This window comes from Corvus moneduloides, chromosome 1, assembly GCF_009650955.1.
Source record: "Corvus moneduloides isolate bCorMon1 chromosome 1, bCorMon1.pri, whole genome shotgun sequence".
Classification (NCBI taxonomy): domain Eukaryota; kingdom Metazoa; phylum Chordata; class Aves; order Passeriformes; family Corvidae; genus Corvus; species Corvus moneduloides.
In genome coordinates, this window is record NC_045476.1 from 28,200,798 (window position 1) to 28,219,161 (window position 18,364).

The 18,364-nt window shown below is 37.7% G+C and overlaps 1 protein-coding gene across 6 annotated transcripts in view; it reads left to right on the forward strand.

The window, feature by feature from the left end:
- The window catches only part of RALA (RAS like proto-oncogene A), a 29,764-nt gene extending 11,732 nt beyond the window's left edge, over positions 1-18,032 (forward strand). For 3 of the 6 annotated variants that reach the window (XM_032103487.1, XM_032103526.1, XM_032103505.1), the window contains exons 2-5: positions 7,157-7,312; positions 8,132-8,340; positions 12,173-12,347; positions 16,095-18,032. In XM_032103487.1, the coding sequence (XP_031959378.1) occupies positions 7,199-7,312; positions 8,132-8,340; positions 12,173-12,347; positions 16,095-16,217 (621 nt within the window). In that variant the 5' untranslated portion in view covers positions 7,157-7,198 and the 3' untranslated portion in view covers positions 16,218-18,032. Of the gene's footprint in view, positions 1-4,380; positions 4,525-7,156; positions 7,313-8,131; positions 8,341-12,172; positions 12,348-16,094 lie in introns of those variants that run through there. The other 3 variants (XM_032103497.1, XM_032103479.1, XM_032103515.1) reach the window with 3 other exon arrangements.
- The last annotated feature ends 332 nt before the right edge of the window (positions 18,033-18,364 follow it).

Here is an 18,364-nt window from a genome sequence, read left to right on the forward strand (position 1 = left end):
CCCAGCAGTTGGCACTAAGGTCTTGTGGAGCCTCTGGGAGACTGCTAGAACTCTGTGAACTTGTTTCCCTTGTTTTAGTGACTTCTTGTTGGAGGCATCTCAATTCTTTTGATGCTGTCTTAAGAGTATAAAGCTGTGGGCATGTGGGAACCACTATTCTTTATAACAACACAATGTAATTTATGGGGTGGATGGGCCTCTTACTGGGTGAAGAGTTCACTGGTTGACTTTTCCAGTTCAAGTGCCTAGATATGGTTTTGATTTGAAGTACTTGTCTCAAGGGGCTGGGAAATGTAGGTCTTTTGCCTGAGGAGATTTGCTTCTGTTGAGAGATAGAACTGAAGTCAGTCTTCTACCCTTTACTTTTGTTAGTATATGTGTAGTCAGTCACTGTAGTAAATTTGTTTTGTGGGTGTGGGAGGCACAAGCACCTTCTAAGGTGTGCCCTAGAAGGCTTTGGAAAGAAGGGTTCTTATGAAACCTTGAATGTAATTTAACTGCTTGTTAAACTCATGGGAAGCTCCAAATCCTAATTTGTGGTTAAACATGTTTGTCTCAAACGATTATTTTCAGGACATAGGGAAATACTTGCTGTGAAAGTTTCTAACTTGTTATGAGGCTGAGTTTCAGGAGGCATGTTTCATTATCTAATGAAATTAGTCATTTCTAAGATAGGTTTGAACATTTGGGTTCATTCTTCTCTTTCTCTAGTTTACTACTTAAAGTTTCTGGTGATTATTTAACATCTGAAATACTTGTTCTACCTTAATAAAATACTGATGTTACTTCGTGCAGTTTGGCAGATGTTGTGTATTTAAACTGTAATAAAACACCAGTCAAACTCAATGACACAACAATAATGCTGATCTAACTTTTAAAACTTCCTTATTCTCCAGTTCTTAAAACAGCAGGTATCATGTCCCATGCTGTGTCCTCCTGTATCCTATCAATTTCTGGTCATGGGGTGTTTCTGCTGATCTGGTTTGAATGTTGTAATTGGAACCAGATGATGGGAGGGTTAGATTCTGCTTGCCTGGAGTTGCCTCCCTCCTTTTCCAGGAATGCTTTTATTGCAGAAATACCTGAATCATTTGTGAGGTGTCTTCCAGATGTTTGGCGCCTAGTATGCTAGTGCTATTTTCAAACAATACATTCTCAAGTATACTTTTGCTCTTGTTAACCAAACTGAAACTATGGGACTCAATAAACAATTAAGTAACTGGTTGAATCTGTGATGTTTTCATAACAGATAAGATTATATTGCTTCATGGTCCTTGGGGATGTGAAATATGTTGCCATTTTTCAAATTCTTGTTCCTGTACTTTTTCTTAGAAAATTGAACTTGTAATTTGTAGGTCATGTGAGGCAACGGAGTTTTGATTCACTTTGGGGAATTACGAAACTTTGGAGAGTTTTTAAACTCACTTTAGAAAATACTGTCAAATAATTACCATACATTTTCACTTCAGAGTGAAATAAGTTGTGGCTAATGTTTCTGGAGGTGATAGATTGTACTAAGTGTAAAGTGCAGAGTAGTGCAGGCATTAATTTCTTCAGGTAAAAAAAGGTTATTTGTTTAGAGCAATATGAGTTTCCATTGCTAAATTTCCTTTAATTGTCCAGTAAGTGATAATTTTGCCTCTCTGGAAGTATTTTGGTCAAAGCATACTACCTAGTTCTTGATATTGTGCAGGCAGCTCACATACTGCAGTTAAATTATTCGTGTTCCTTCAAATGTATCAAGTTCTAGCTCTCTTAAACAGAGTAAAGGTGGGTGCTGTAATGTATAAGCTAGCAGTTGTAAGTGATGCTTGTTATATAAAACAGTCTTCAGGGGAGGAAGTTGCTCATCATAAAAGTGAGTGGGTAATGAGGTTAATATGACAAGACTTTCAAATCTTTATGTAATCTTCTCTTAAAGGAAAGGAAACAAAAGAACGAGGATTCAGTTTTTGATGTATTAGTTTTATGTAGGCTATAAAATTGACAATAAAAAATTGTCTTGCAAATTGAAGAAGGGTACCACTATCTCTACTTATTAACTAGAATCAACTATACTAACTGTACCAGCTATCTGTAAATAAAAAATGATGTTTAAACTAGTCCCTTTCAAACAAATGTCTTCAGCAAATCAAAGTCCTCCTGTTAAGGACAACTGCATATTCACAAGGCCTGCATTCAGCTTTATGTATAGTAGTGCAGAAAATGCCAGCTGAATTTTTGCTTGTAATGATGTGACTTTGGTGTAATGTTTTTTTTTTTTCCTGGTTCTCATTTGTGTTGCATTTATGAGACTCCAAAGAATTAAAATGGGCGGAATAGCTTCTTGACTTCTTTTGGTCACCTTCTCTAAGAAAATGAGGGGCTGATCATATACTCTGTTCTTTGTTAGTTTTTGGCCAGCTTTGGGGTACATTTTGACAGAGATGTAGATGTCAGATATGATTGTTTCTATAAATTTCTTCAATATTTGCTGCTGGCTAAATATGGGGAAGTCTGTACCCTGTGATCCACGGTGTTCCCTGTGAAGGCAAAGAAGTAATCTAAATTGGGTGTCTCTTGCCCTCTTTGGATGGTACACAGCTATTCTGTTGGCCACTTTTTTGCTCTCCCTTAATGTATGAACCTTAGAATTATTGCATTGGGGAGGGATGTAGAAGGAAGAATGCTTTGATTGGTTTGGAGCAAGTTACTCCGTAAGAAAAAGCCAACTGAGGAACAGGACAGCTTAAGAAGAGTCATCTCAGTTTAATCAGGAGGATAAAATAAAGACTAATAAAGGGAGATCAAAGATTCCTGCTTTTTGTTTTTTTCTTTCCTAACTTGTATTTGCAAAGATTTCTCCCTGGAAATATTGTCCCTGAAGATGAAAACTACTTTTTGTGCTGGCACTTGATTACCTGTCTTACTCTTCTGGATCTGGAGATAACCATTCTGTTATCAGACTTTATGCGGATGTTAACATGATACTGTGTCCAAGTTGTGTTACAGAAGCACTGTCCAGCTCACCCCTGTAGTGGGTGGAGTTGCATGTTATGTGTAAATCCACGGGGGACTAAAGGTAACATTGTAATTTTTGTGCAGACGACATATGCAGGCTGTAATGTGTGAAACTAATGATAAGTTTTGATACAGGTAGAAGCCAGTCACTCAAGACGAGCAACAGCTTTACAACTCCAGATAGAAGTTTCATGATGATCTTAACTTTTATGTTATTTTTACATTATTATTTAGCTACCTACTCTTCTTTGATCAGATTTCTAGATTGTTGGACAAGATGCTATTACTGATGCTAACTTGAATTATAATTCCTACCCCTGCAGTTATTAGTTAATCTAATTGCTCCCTAGCCTAGCTCAAAAAAAAAAAAAGATCCTAGCTCCAACTGGAAGCCTGCCATTAAATGGAGCACAGAATCATGGGTGTGTTTATCTGCAAGCAGGCACTAAAACAGCTGTAGGAGCTTTGAGAACTGCTTACTTTGTCTGAGCACTCAGAGATTCATTTGTTTGTGTCTTTATCTGCTCAAATATGTTGGAAAAGGGCAGCTTCTTAGGAGTTTATCTGCAGTGGAGGTGATGACTGATCTGTAGCATGGTGGTTAGACAATGCTCTTGCCCTTCTGAGTGAAGATACTGCAGTACATTGCTGAGCCAGTTAAGCTTTTCCTTCCCTTCCAGCTTGTTGAACTACATGAAAAACTGTTTAAGAATAAATTTCTGTATGTGTTGACAGCTGAATTGATGCTATGGGATTTCCAAATGGTGTGGTAAAAAGCTGACCTGTATAAATGGATGATATAGATATTGACAACACTGTGCTTGACTCTTTGTGAACATCTTTCTGCTGTAGGTGACATCGGATTTGACTGTAGGGTAATCCAGTGTTTCTCTTCTGACCTGCAAATAATTTTGCACTGGGAAGATTAAAATAATAATAATAAATCCCATGGTATGCATAATAAGGAAGTATGCTTTTTGAGCTTCGTACAACAGGGTTCTTGTCATATTCTCTGTCTGTTTTATCATAATTATGAAGTAGGACAGTTCAGTAACTAGATATGACCCAAATTAATACTTCTCATGAAACAGGCTACATAAATTACAGGCAGAAAGACTTTGCATGAGACTTCATCTCAGGTGCTTTACTGTTAAAGTTGGAATCTAGGTTCCTCTTTGTTTTTCAAAACACACTGAAACAGGTAGGATTGTGGCAGTAGCTTAGAACTTACCACTTTCAAGATCTGTCTTCTCTCTGGCGGAGTATTTGCTCTGAAGCAGTCTCTTTGGATTAAGTGTTGTTGGCACAGTATCATAATTGTATTGTACTTGCATTGTTAGTAACTTATTTCTCTCTCTTTCCACATTGTCTACTACTCAGCAGGCCTGAGTTTTGCCAGCATTATATCTTTATTGGATTGTGAAGAACTTGGGAGCAAACTGACATCCCTGAGCCGCCCTCCTCCTACAAAATGTGGCATAGTGTTTATGACAAGCTTATCTTGAAGATTTGAAGTCTGTGGTAGTATGAAGTTTTGCTGTTTTCAGTATCTTAATGGAATGTTGTTTACTGACAATTATTTGTCGGGATCAAATTGGAAATGTGTTGGGTTTTTTTATGGGTCAGCTGCTTCAGAGAGTACAAAAAGTGGCAACTTGTTTGTCACACTGGGACACTACTTTTTGAATTGCAAGTTGAAGTAAAATTTGAATTTTCACATTGCTCAATCTACTTAAAGACTGGAGATTAATTTACAACAAATATTACAGTGAAATACTGCTACTGTGTATTGAATTTTTTCATATTGTAGTATTGTTAGCCCAAACTCACCTGAGTGAGGTTCTGCTGAATTCATTTGGACTTGTATTGAAGTACTTACAGAAGAATAGTCTGTTTTCTTGCTCAGTAATCTTAGAGTAGGCCATATCCAGGTAGATGCTGTAATCTAAGCTTTGCAGACTGAGCTGTTGTCAATTGATAATGGAATTCAGATGAATTTTCTTTCTTACTTGTCTGACATACATACTAAGAAGCATGACTTTCAGTATATGTTTTTCCTTTAAGAGAAAAGTGTTCATAGACAAAACAGTGTAGTAGGTTGAAAGCATGCACATAGCTTGGAACTATTTTCATGTTCTCGTACTCCCTCTTGAGTAAAAAGAATGCAATGGTTCTTTTTAAGCCAAAACAGAAATGTGTGTTTGCTCTTTTCCATCTCATTTTTAAAATAACTTGTAGCATGATATTAGTTATATTTGTCTGTTATATCTCTGTAATGAGTGTAGCAGCTTACTTATGCTTATTTTGCTTAGATAATCTTTCTGGGGAAAATAATTTGACTTAATTTTCAGTTGCATTTTCAGAATTCTTTGATGGCAGAATGGGTAGTGGTGCTGATGTGATCTCAAGAGCTTTTCACATAAGTTGTGGGTTGATCTTGGTAGGCAGCTAAGTACCACTGCTTGCTTGCTCCCCCTGCCACTGGTGGGAGGGGGGAGAGAATTGAAAGGGTAAAAGTAAGAAAAATTGTGGGTTGAGATAATGATAACTTCATAAGTCTTTTTTAAAAACTAAAACAAACCCAAGAAGAGCGATTAAAAGAAAATTTGCTCACTGCTAGCTGACCAATGCCCAGCCAGTTCCTGAGCAACGGCAGTGCTGACAAATTTCAAACCTCTCTGCCAACATTTATTGCTAAACCATGGCATGGTGTTATCCCTTTGGTCAGCTGGTCCGGCTGCGTCTCTCCTAGCTGCTTGCTCATCCCCAGCCTGCTTGCTGGCATGGCAGTGTGAGAACCTTGATGGCATGTATTTATTTATTTTTACTTCTAGGAAGGATTGGCTTAATCTCCAATGAAGCTTTAGTCATTGTGCTTTTATACTACCTGCATCACTGCCAACAAATCCTTAGTGCATGGCCTCAACTGGGGATTTTGATACAAGTTTTAAGGAAGTTGTCATGCTTCACATTCTGCTTGTTTAATCTGCACAGAAGGATGATTCATTATGCAGTAGGGTGTAATTTTATTGTGACATTGTCAAATAATCATGATGGCTAAAGGTAATGAGGTAATCATGCCAAGTTACTATACTGTGTTATTATCTGATAGTTCTGTATATAACTGAGCTGTGCTGCCCTGTGAACGTGCTCTTTTTGAGTTTTCTAATAAAAAAGATCTAAGTTACATTTGGTTTTTAATTGCTACCATAAATCTTTATTTATATATATAATGTAGATGTCACTGTCTCTTTTGGAGTTCAGACCTTGTTTTGACCTTAAGTCTCTGGAGGAGAGCGCATTCTGTCACTGTACAGGGACTTTCCTGTGTTTTAAGAATGGTGCAAGCATTCACAAATACAGTTTTATTACTATTGGGATAGGTAGGGAATGAAACAAAGGTGTGGGAAAATAGAGATCCACTAAAACTGTAGCATGGATGATTTTTTTTTAAAGTTAATGGAATTGTTACTTTTTGTGCTTGTGCACATGTACATTAAACTGTGTGAATCAGCTGTTATAGAGGCCTTTGGTGTTGGTGAGATGCAGAGATTTGTGTTTAAACAAGCAGTCACAGGACTGAGACAAATACTCCAAATATACAAAATAAATACATTTGTAGGCAAGTTGAATCTTTCTACTCTGTATAAACTAGATGGTTATTTTGGTTTCTGACTTACTGAAACTGGATATTTTTAGATGTTAAGTTTGCTTGCTTTTCCTGTAAAAGTACTCTAGCTAATCCTTGCTGCTGTGTCTTAGTGCATGCCATTTAAACTCGAAATCCCTTCAAAAGTTTGTTTTCTTCCCCTGCAGCTGTCATATCATGTTTTCTTATATAGTGTTGACTCACTGTGGCTTCCTTTTTCAATTCTTGTGTAGTAAACAAGAAATCTTGACACCTACTGGGCCACTAAAAGAAAATACTACATACCAAAATGCTGTTTCCATATGGTGAAGGATTTCTTTGCTTAATTAAAAAAAAAGATGAGCTCAATATAATTTGTGGAATGATTTCCAGTGAAAGAGCGGCTAGATTTCACTAAAGCAGAACTGAAATTAAGTCATTAAATATGTAGAGATTTGAAAAAAATCTACTTTATCAGTTCATATGGGAGAAGGAAAAGAAACTAATGAAGAAATATTTTTCTTCTAGATTTTTTTCATTTGATACCTGTGAATTTTCTGCAGTCCAAAGATGGCAGCAAATAAACCTAAAGGACAGAATTCATTGGCTTTACACAAAGTCATCATGGTGGGAAGCGGTGGTGTAGGAAAATCTGCTTTAACACTACAGTTTATGTATGATGAGGTAAGAGTCTGTAGTGGAAAGTATCTCAGGAGGTGCCTGCTACATGATGTTGTTTAAGTTACATTTGTACAATTATTTTCTGAAAGGGTCAAAGTGTATGTGATGTGGTATGAAATTCAGCAGTTAAGTGGAACAAAAAAAATGTTTTGAGATTACTGATTTTCCCTTTAGAGGTACCTGTGAAGAGAATATTTGACCTTTTTCAGACTTCTCAGCTGTTAGATACTCTGTCATATTACTGGAATATTTTTTCATTGCTCACTAGACCTATCGGAACTTGGTTATAGCTCAAAGCTTCTTCACTTAGTTGAGTTGCATTATGCCTGAAACAATCAATTCCTTCCATGGTTTTTTTTTTGCTGCTGTTGAAGAGAGGAAAGAAAATCAGTTTCTCTTTTCGTGTTTTTTTTCCAGTGGAAGTCATCCTTTTTTATTAAAAGTCAGAAGTTAAGCATTCAGTGTACTTTAAAAGTTGATACCAAATATAACCAAAGTCAGGACTACCTGATTTCTTAATGGAACACAGCCAGATGTTGTGCTTGAACCAGAAGTAGAGGTTTGGGTAGTGCACAGACAGTGATGTTTTGAAATTACCTCTATGTTTCCTTATAATGGCTGAGGAAAGCAAAAACCTGAAAACTGTTTGGGCTGATGAAGTCTGCTTTAACTACGAGTTGTTTATGTACTTCACAGGGCCTAAATGCATAATGCTTTGTTATTAATTACAGTACCCATTTAAGATGTTTGCTATATCCTTATGTGCAAACAGAAGCCATTGCCTTGTACAGGCATTTTACATCATGAAGGTTTTTTTTCTAGTTTGTTGAAGACTATGAGCCCACCAAAGCAGATAGCTACAGGAAAAAGGTGGTTCTGGATGGGGAAGAAGTCCAAATTGATATATTGGATACAGCAGGGCAGGAGGACTATGCTGCAATTAGAGACAACTACTTCCGAAGTGGAGAAGGTTTTCTTTGTGTCTTCTCTATTACAGAGCTGGAATCCTTTGCAGCAACTGCAGACTTCAGGTAAGTTACAAGGCAAGATAATCATTCTAATTACACTGAGATGATTGAAAGTGATTTTTTTTGTGTGTGTTTTGTAATATCCTTTTGATGGTCCAGATTGGATGGCAGCTCTTACTGTTGTCACATAATGTTTTGAACAGATGCCTAGCCAGGCCTTTGCTATCTGTACCACTTCAGATGTCTTAGCTGCTGTGTTTCTCTGAATACCAGAAAGGCTATTGCCACAGAGCAGATACACAGCAACATTCAGAAGACAGCTGGCTCACCACAGTCTCAATCACAGACTGAGTCATATTAAAACTCTTATGATAGTAATAGAATATTATACAGGCGGCAGCATATTATAGCTGTTTAATTTCAGTTGGGAGAGAAAACATTTAAATCACTCATTACTGTATTTTTAGAAAAAGACAAAGGATATCAGAAAACAGTTTTACCAGTTCAAAGTGTAGTGAAATAGGAAAGGCCATAATATTTGAAAGAAAATTAAGTAAACAAATACAAGAAGGAGTTATCTGCATCCCATTGAAATTAGTCTTTTTGGAGATGCTGTCACAATTCAACTTAAATAGCACTAAGTAGCAGAATATGTTTAATATCTCTAAGGGAGAAGGAAGAGGTATGGAGAGGGGAGAAAGTGAATTTTTTATCTTCTGGTGATTTTTTAAAAATTTGTGTCTCTATATGTCTGTGTTTATATATTTTGAGAGAGGGAGGAGCAGGCCTTGTTTGTTTGCACGCTTATGCTGGGTACTGTCAATCATGGAGGACAGTTTAGTATAGTTCAGCTCCCCTGAACTGTAACTTTAGTATAGTTTGCTCCCAGTGCAAAATTACCTATTCAGATCTGTTTGAAATCATGCCATTGCTTCAAAGTACATGATCTTTGGCCTTAGAAAAAGTCCTACCTTCCAATAAAGATGTAAGTTAACAGTATACATGTTGATACAGGAAAAATTAAAGAAAAAATCCCTTCAAGTAAAGATATTAAAATTCTCCCCAATCCAAATATGAAAGTGAACTGTAGAGGACTAAATGCTGAAATGTAACTCAGAAAAATATACTTTTCTGCTCTATGTAAAAGTAATCTGGATCTCTTGAAGGTACAGTTAAAGTATCTTTATCACTGTTGAGTAGTCTAAGGGCATACTACTTAAGAGCCAAATATTAAAGAAAGTGAGAAGAAGAACTTGGATGTTTGTTTTCGTGGAGTTTCGTTCTGCTGGCATGGCAGACCTCCAATAGGAGCGCTCTTTGCTGCTATTCAATGGGGTTCCTGGTATACTCTGAAATGCCATTGCTCCAAGTAATTTTTTTCAATAGCATACAGACCTGCAATGACTATCGGTAGTTTGATAAAATCTGGCCTTGCTTTGAGTAGAATTGGTCTGGCTCTCATGGCGTGGGGTTTTTTTAAGTTCTACATTTTAAGCTGGCACATCATTTCTTGTTTAGTCTTCAGAAGGGGCTCAAAGGAGAATATGAGTATCGTCATCTGGATTACTGTCAGATTAACTTTTTACATGGTGAAATTGTTTGGCATCTGTGGTGGTTTGATCTGGCATTTATCCCAGGTACCCATCAAAGCCCCTGTATCTCTTCCCTCCTCAGCTGGACAGGGAAGAGAAAATACAGTGAAAGGCTGAGGAGTTTAGGACAAGAAAAGATCACTTACTGATTACCATCACAGGCAAAACAGACACAACTTGGGGAAACGAATTGAATTTATTTCCAATCAAAATCAGAGCAGGATAATGAGAAGTAAAACTAGCCTTAAAAATACCTTCCACCTCACCCCTCCCTACTTCCCAGGCTCTAACTTCTCCCTCCCAGTAGTGCAGGGAGACAGGGAATGGGGATTACAGTCAGTTCATCATTGTTCCTGCTGTTGCACCTTCCTCAGGGAGATGAGTCCTTCCCCTGCTCCACTGGGGAGTCCCTCCCATGGGAGACAGTTATCCATGAACTTTTCCAGTGTGAGTCCTTCCCACAAGCTGCAGCTCACTAACTGCTCAAGCATAGGTCCCTTTCCATGGGCTGCAGTCCTTCAGGAACAGACTGCTCCAGTATAGGTCCCCCACAGGGTCACAATTCCTGCCAGTAAACCTACTTTAGCATGGACCTGTCTCTCTAGGGTCCCACAGTTCCCTGCCAGGAGTGTACCCCAGCATGGGGTGTCCTCCATGGACTGAAGGGGAATCCCAGCTCTGGTGCCTGGAGCACTTCCTCCCCCTTCTTCACTGACCTTAGTACTATGTATATAGTTGTTCCTCTCACATACTCTCACTCCTTTCCTTTTTGAGTGCAATTGTATCTCTGCAGTAACTTCTTTCCTTTTTAAATAAGTTTTCACAGAGGTGTTACTACCATTGGCTTGGCCTTGGCCAGTGGTGGGTCTGTCCCAGAGCCGGCTGGCATTGGCTCTGCCAGTAACGGACATGGGAGAATCTCCTGGCAGCTTCTCACAGAAGCCACACCTATAGACCCACCACAAACAAAGCCTTGTCACACTAACCCAGTATAGCATTGCCTGGATAACTAGTGTTGAAAACTACTAGTTTTTACCAGAAGTCTTATTTACACAGGTAGTTATTTACAGGTACTGCCATGATGCCCTGAGTTTTCTTCTGGCCACCTTCCTAATCCCCTGGCTATTCAAACTACTTTTACTCTTTTAAAACATTTGCACTGATATTTGTGTGGAAGAGGAGAAATGTTGCTTTTTAATTCTACCTCCTACATAAATGTGGTGTCACAGTCTGCCTCAAATGTACAGTTTTTAAAAAAATTATGGACTATCTGCAGTTTCTCAGCTCTGTGAGTAGGCCTCCTCCAAAGACTACATGCTATTCAGAGCTTTTTATAATGTGAGCATCCTGCCATATACCAAATCAAGGCCCTTAAGAATAGCAATTACTTAACTGTCTTCAGCTTCTCTCCCTTCAACTTTAAATTTGGTTTCACCTCAGCCAGCAAAAGAAATCTATTTCTCTGTGCTTTTTGTCAATCTTTCAGAAATTGCTCCATGATAAAGAGCTACATTTCACAACTAACTTTATACTCACTTTTTCATAGACAAAATACAGAATAATCTTTTCTGAGACAACTCTTTTTCCTGATAGTATTAATGCATTTTCAATTAGAAGAAAACTTCCATTATTTTTTAAAGTATTGAGGACTTACATGCCAAACTATTTGTAGTATTGAGTTTTATTTATAGTTTTAAACCTTTCATCCTAGGAGTAAGTACAGTAGAAGGGTCTATCCTTAAAAATCTGATGCATATACAGCTTGTGTCTGTATACTGACTTATAATTGAAGGAAGATCTCTGGAAAGACTGAATATAATTGACTTGAGAAAGATTCCTGAAAGGAAGAGATTTTTCTCTTGATATGCTATGGACCATTTTATCAGCTTTAAATGGCACATTTTGTTAGGAAAGAATCAGCTGTAAAACTGAAGCTTGAATAACTTAAAAATGGCCATCAAAAATAGTAATGTAAAGACAAAGGTAAATGCTCTCAAGTAACACTGTTAAAGGGAATGAATTATTAATATAAATTCTCACCTAAACCAATCCTGTTCTATTTTTTTCATTTCTTACTGACTCAGCTCCTTCCTTCCTGGAGGACTAGTTGTCTGTCTCTGTCTTCATTGTGTATAATGTCATAATTAAGTTTAAGAATTTCCTGTTATATAAACTACATAAAAGAAATAAGTGGCTTTTCACTGGAAGATGTAAAAGTATTTCGTCTGAGTTCTTCTTTCTGTGTTCTAAGAATGGTACTCTATGCAAAGCTGCCTTTTTTTTTTTTTTTTTTTCTTCTCCAGGGAACAAATCTTAAGAGTAAAAGAAGATGAGAATGTTCCTTTTTTGCTAGTTGGTAATAAATCAGATTTGGAAGATAAAAGGCAAGTTTCTGTAGAGGAAGCAAAAAACAGAGCTGATCAGTGGAATGTTAATTATGTGGAAACCTCTGCAAAAACACGAGCTAATGTTGACAAGGTAATAACTGGCCTCTTAAACAATCTGTCCATCAGTTTTTACTTTATCCCTCTTTTTCATGGGTCATACTCCTTATGTTCTTAATTTTAGCATTAATTTCGTGGAATTTTAATCAAATACTTTTCTTCCTTAGCTTGCAAGGAGTACATGACTTGGTGACTCCTTGTAGAACAGTGAAAATGTTAGGCATAACACATTTATTCCATTCTAAACTTCAAGGAATCATTATTATTATCCAAGACATGACACAAGACCTGATAAAATTTTCTTGGGTCAGCTTTTTTGGCCTGGACTTCATACTGCATTTTCTGTAACTAGAGGACAGTCTGCTTCTGAACAGTGAAGAATACTTTCTGATCCTCAGTCAGAATAAATCACCTTATAAAAGCAAATAAGGGAGAGATTTGAGCCTTCCCTACCCTCATTTAACTATCTGCCTCTTTGTATGTTGTCTCAATGAAGAGTGGATGAACCCAAAAAGCCATGAGAAGCCTAGAAGTGCCTCATAAGTTTTCAGAGATAAGACCTGGTTCAGAAGCTCATAAGATAAAGAGAATATTTGTCTTCAAGAAAAGAAAATGCTGATTAGTTGTAAGTGCTTCAGCAAGAATGTGAGTTCTTGCAATTCAGAATAACTGTCAGCCTGGTAGACTGTAAGAGTAACAGATGTGTGGCAAAAGAAATAAGTAGGTTTAGTGCAATGTGCCAACCTTTCAGAGCTGTTGACAAAGTTGATCCCATATTGAATCACTGGTCTGAGTTGAAAGAGACTTTAAAGATCATCTAGTTCCAACCCCCGTGCCATGGGCAAGGATACTCACTACTCAATCAGGTTGCTCAGGGCGCCATCCAACCAGGCTTTGAACACATCCAGAGCTCAGGCATCCACAACATCTCTGGAAGGGGCAGCCCTTTCCAGTGCCTCACTGCCCTCACAATAAAGAATTTTTTTACAGTTAATCATTTAAATCTCTCCCCTTTTAGATCAAAATTGTTACCCCAAGAACAATCACAAGCTGCCCATGTAAAAAGATGTATTTTTCTGTCTTTATTTTTTTATAAGCCTCCTTTAAAAACTGAAAGGCTGCAATAAGATCTCCCCGGAGCATTCTCCTCTTTAGTATGAATAATCCCAGCTTTCTTAGTTTGTCTTCATAGCAGAGCTACTCCAGCCCACTGAGCATCTTTGTGGCATCCTCTGGACCCACTCCAAAAGGTCCGCGTTTTTTCTTGTGCTGAGGACCCCACACCTGGGCACAGCACTGCAGATGGGGTCTCATGTGATCAGGGTAGAAGGGGACAATCACCTACCTTGACCTGTTGGCCAATCTTCTTTTGCTGCAGCCCGGGATACCATTGGCCTTCTGGGCTGTGAGTCCACACTGCCACGTCATGTCCAGCTTTTCACCCATGAAAGCCCCCAAGTCCTTGTCTACAGGGCTGTTCTCAACAAGTTCATCTCCCCGTCTGTACTCATGTCCGGGGTTGCCCTGATCCAGATGCTGCACCTGCACTTGGTGAAAAATTTTCTAATATAAATCTGTATGTATGAGCTGTCAATTGCAGTATGAGAGCTGTAATGCAAGTTCTCTTCTGCAATAACTTAAACTCAACTGTTGGTTGAATCCTGTCAGTTATCTTACTGAAGAAACTGATGGTTCAGTACTATAGTAATTTACCCTACAGAACAGCACTGAGTTCTTAAGTCAGTCAAATACAGCAGAACTTATCCTCATTGTTGAATACAGCTCTGATTTTTTTGTTGTTGTAAGAACTAACACATCTTTTAGTTTTGGTTAGTAATTGCAGTTAACAGCTATCTATTACAGTTGCAAAAATTTGCAGCTCTTCAAATCCACTTCATTATTGTTTAGAAGCTGGGGAAAAAAGTGCATGTAATATATTTTTTCAATAGCTCTTGGGTCAATAGCCTTTGCACATACATGGTAAGCTACCAGAGAGCTCCAGGTTTCTTTTCGGAGCTGATGGCATAGTGGATCCAGATTTGCATGTGTTGTATAGATTTAAGGTTTGACAGCCCATAAATGAGGCCTTGTTGGCACAAGTGAATACTGGGTATTCTTAGTTACTTGAAGCATATGAAGTTTTGGAGTTTGTTACACAAATTTGGGTTGCTATTGTATAAGAAATCTGGCCTCTCTGAATTCCAGAATAGTGATTTTACTCACTTGAGAAAAACACAGCCAGCCTCCACTCAATTTGGCAGCAATGACCCACTAAACATTTTCTCAGGTTATGTATCCCAGACAGCTACTGTTGTACCGTATCAGTTATAGCTGATATAACTTAAGCAAGTTGACAGTTGCATCTTGCCATTAGCACAGATTTAAATACAAGAAACTTAGCACACATTTAAAAATCTAGAGGCAAGTTCATTTCTTGATGGAAATGTTTAGTTCCATTGATTTTCTTTGGATTTCATGTGATGAAGGTTGATACTTTTCGTACAGTCAATATGAGATTAATGTCATAAAAACCTACTGAGCTCTGCAGAGGAGCTTTTCAGCCCCTGCACTGTCCATGTTTCACAGAAATGGATCAAGTCCCTTGACATAGAGGTATTGCTTAGTTCAAATTTCAAAGTATCACAGAATATTCTGAGTTGGAAGGGACCCACAAGGATCATTGAGTGCAACTCTTAAGTGAATGGCCCATATAGGGATCAAACCCATGACCTTGGCATTATCAGCACCATGCTCTGACCAGCTGAGCTCATCTCAGGGCTGAAAAAAGAAGCCTAAAGCACCTGATATTCCCAGGGAGTCTCCCATTCAAAATTCAAGTACTAACCACGTGTGATCCTGCTTAGCTTCTGAGAGACTGGGCGTTCTCAGGGTGGTAGGGTATCTAGAGACTCTCTCCTGAGGGAGAAGTTATAGAATTGCTCAGCTGATTTCATACAGTAAAATTATAAAGATGTATATATATTATTTGCTGTAACCTTCTGTAAGTAAAGTCAAAATCTGCTGTTCAAATTAGTAAAGTAGCTTTAAGCAGTCCAATCATAAAGCCTTAACTGTCTGTCAGTAGGATTGTCTCACGTAAGTCAGTGGTGTATCTCCAACTTTGTCACATTCGTTTCCTACTAGACCATTTGATGAAAGTGAACTTCATGTGTACTTTAAGATTGTAATATGGCAGCTGCAGCCAAGATTACCTGATATAAGAAATTGCTTATGTAGTTGTATGATTGAGAACTTGGCTTTAAAGGAAATGCTGGGTTGTTTTTTTTTCCTAGTCACTTTGTGCTTAGACTTGCATCATGCAGCATACGATACATACATTTCAGTGTATTGCTACTGCTCCATTAGTATGTTTCTAAAATTGGATGTTGCACTTTTTCAACCTTTGCAGTTCATCACTTAAAGTACTCAAGAGGTAAACTGATTTCCTTAAGTCTCCTCAGTAGTATGTACATACAACATCTGAAAATCTTTGCTGGTGATGAGACCCTTGTTTCAATTCTTGTTTAAAATTGTCTGACAGGATTCATAAGCAAATATCAGAAGACAGGGGAATGTTATGGTGCCATGAAACAAGCAGGATTGCATCATATCAACTTGGCCTTCAAAACCAGTGTCAGATTTGTTGGATTAATATTTGTTTGCTCAAACTGGTTGCATATAATTGATTCTATTCTAAACGACTGAAGTGGGTATCAGTGATAGCTTGAATTAACTCATGTCTGTGATTGTTTTTGCATTTATCTTCTTACATCTTTTTTAGGTGTTTTTTGATTTAATGAGAGAAATTAGAGCCAGAAAAATGGAAGACAGCAAAGAAAAGAATGGGAAGAAGAAAAGAAAAAGCCTAGCTAAGAGGATCAGAGAAAGATGTTGCATTTTATAAACAAAAGCTTGGATTCCTTTCCTACCCTGACCATACTAATAAAAACCATAATTTATAAGCATGCCATTGAAGGCTGAAGTGACTGAAATTACCCTAACATGTTGGAAAATGTAATGTACCACTAAAAGCATGATTTGGAGCTGCCCTGAAAGTCAAATTCACTGAAAACAAATTATGTGGCTTCAAGAGAAGCAAAGTTGAGTCCATTTCATAATTGCCTACCTTCTCACATTTCTTCTGAATGTAGTGTTTCATAGGTAGTCTTTTCTTTAATAGTGAACAGAGGAGCAAAGTATTACTTTGTGGATTCTTATAAAGCATACTTTTTTATCACTGGTATTTGTCAATTCATCTTGTCTTCTGTTGCCTTGAAAATTACAATTGTGAACACAATACCTAACAAAGCAGTACGCAGCTGTTTTGCCATGGAGTTATGCAAATTAGAAAAGAATAATGTATATGCGAACAGCTATGTTGAGGAAAACTATATGTGGTTCTGCATTACCTGATTAACTTAGAAGAGCGATGTAATCTTTTACATTGAAACATTTGAATATGCCTTAATTTTAAAACCCAAACATAGTAGGTTGCTTAATCAAGGGTGTATTTTCAACTCTGTTGCATGGAGACTGTCCCTGCGCATCAGTGCGAGACTGCCCTCTCTGTGGAGTGCAGTTACATGGATGATTTCACTCACTAGCTGTCTGCTAGCAGTGTCTGTTCTTTAAATGTGTGCCATACTCTGGTATTGTGAATGATACAGAGCATATTCTGTCATGTATAACTTGGTAGAGAATATGGTATCTTGAAACTAGAAGGTCAGAACACACATAAGACTGAAGTCATAAGCCTATGGCACATCTAAGCCTGGAATGGTTGTTTAAAATTTAACGTGCTGGTACCTTGAAACTTTTGCGCATAGATTTTTGTCTAGCTGTTCCTTGGGTTTTAACTCCCTGGAATTGGGTGGAGTGGGGCTGATCTAGTAGCGCTTATGTGTTTTAAGATGTTGTCTGGGAAATTCTGGTTAATTTATTTTGTGTTCCTAATACTTAGCTATGGGAACATGGTGTTATGCTGAAGCTCTTTGCAGGTTTTGTATTGTTTAGTCTATGTTGATTTTCAAATGGGGAACAGTGTAGCTACTTTTTCTAGTTGAAGTTGATATCAAACAATCAAATGTGCTTTGCAACACAGAAACCTTTAACATGCACATCCAAAATCCCCAAACAAAGCATACTGCCTCAGTTGCTTCAGAACAACAAGAATACCTAGCACATGGTTAGTGTGCTACATCTTAACTAAAAATATACCAGAATGTTTGAGGGTTTTGGACTCCTCTGGGGTGAGACAGGCTAGATCAATTCCACAAAGTGTTACACTTTTTATACATGTATAAGCCTCTAACTGACAATTTAAAATGTGCTCAAGCAAACTAGGTAACAAATACTTAACTTTCATGCTACCAGACATTTTAGGGACTCAAGTCTTAGGAGTTGTATTTGTCATGTTAAATATTTATCAGTAGGAATTTTGTATGTGCATTTAGTACACTGCCAAGGGCAGAATAAAAGTTACTCATGTAACTGGCAAATATAAGCCAGTCTTCATTTTACTGTGTACTCATTTGGGTCTATTTAGCCAGGGAGTCTAACCACTAACATTGTGACTTTGCTTTGGAACCTGCATACTGGGAACCGAGGTGTTATGAAGCCACTGGACACACAAAACTTGTCTTGGCTGATGCCTTATCCTGTCCTTTTATTTGCTATTTGAGCCATTGAAAGATGAATAAACTTCCATTTTTCTAAAATACTTGTGCAGTGTTAATTGATAACAACATTATTCATAAACATTGCTGATGCCAATTGTCTAGCAGTTAAACCTAAGTACTCTAGAAGGCTGGTTTGTGTGCATGAAGAAAATTGTACATTAAACCCAATTAGTCTGATAAAAAGCCACTTTGTAAAAGCTGAGATTAAGTATGTGCTACTTTTTATCCACTGGTAATGTGCTTAGTTGCTACAAGACTACCTCAAAACAAGCAATAAACTGAGGTAAGCTTGTTCCAGAATTACTTTTCCATAACAATGGAAAGTGAGATTTAAAAAACAAACAAATGAGCAACAACTAAAAACTCCAAACAA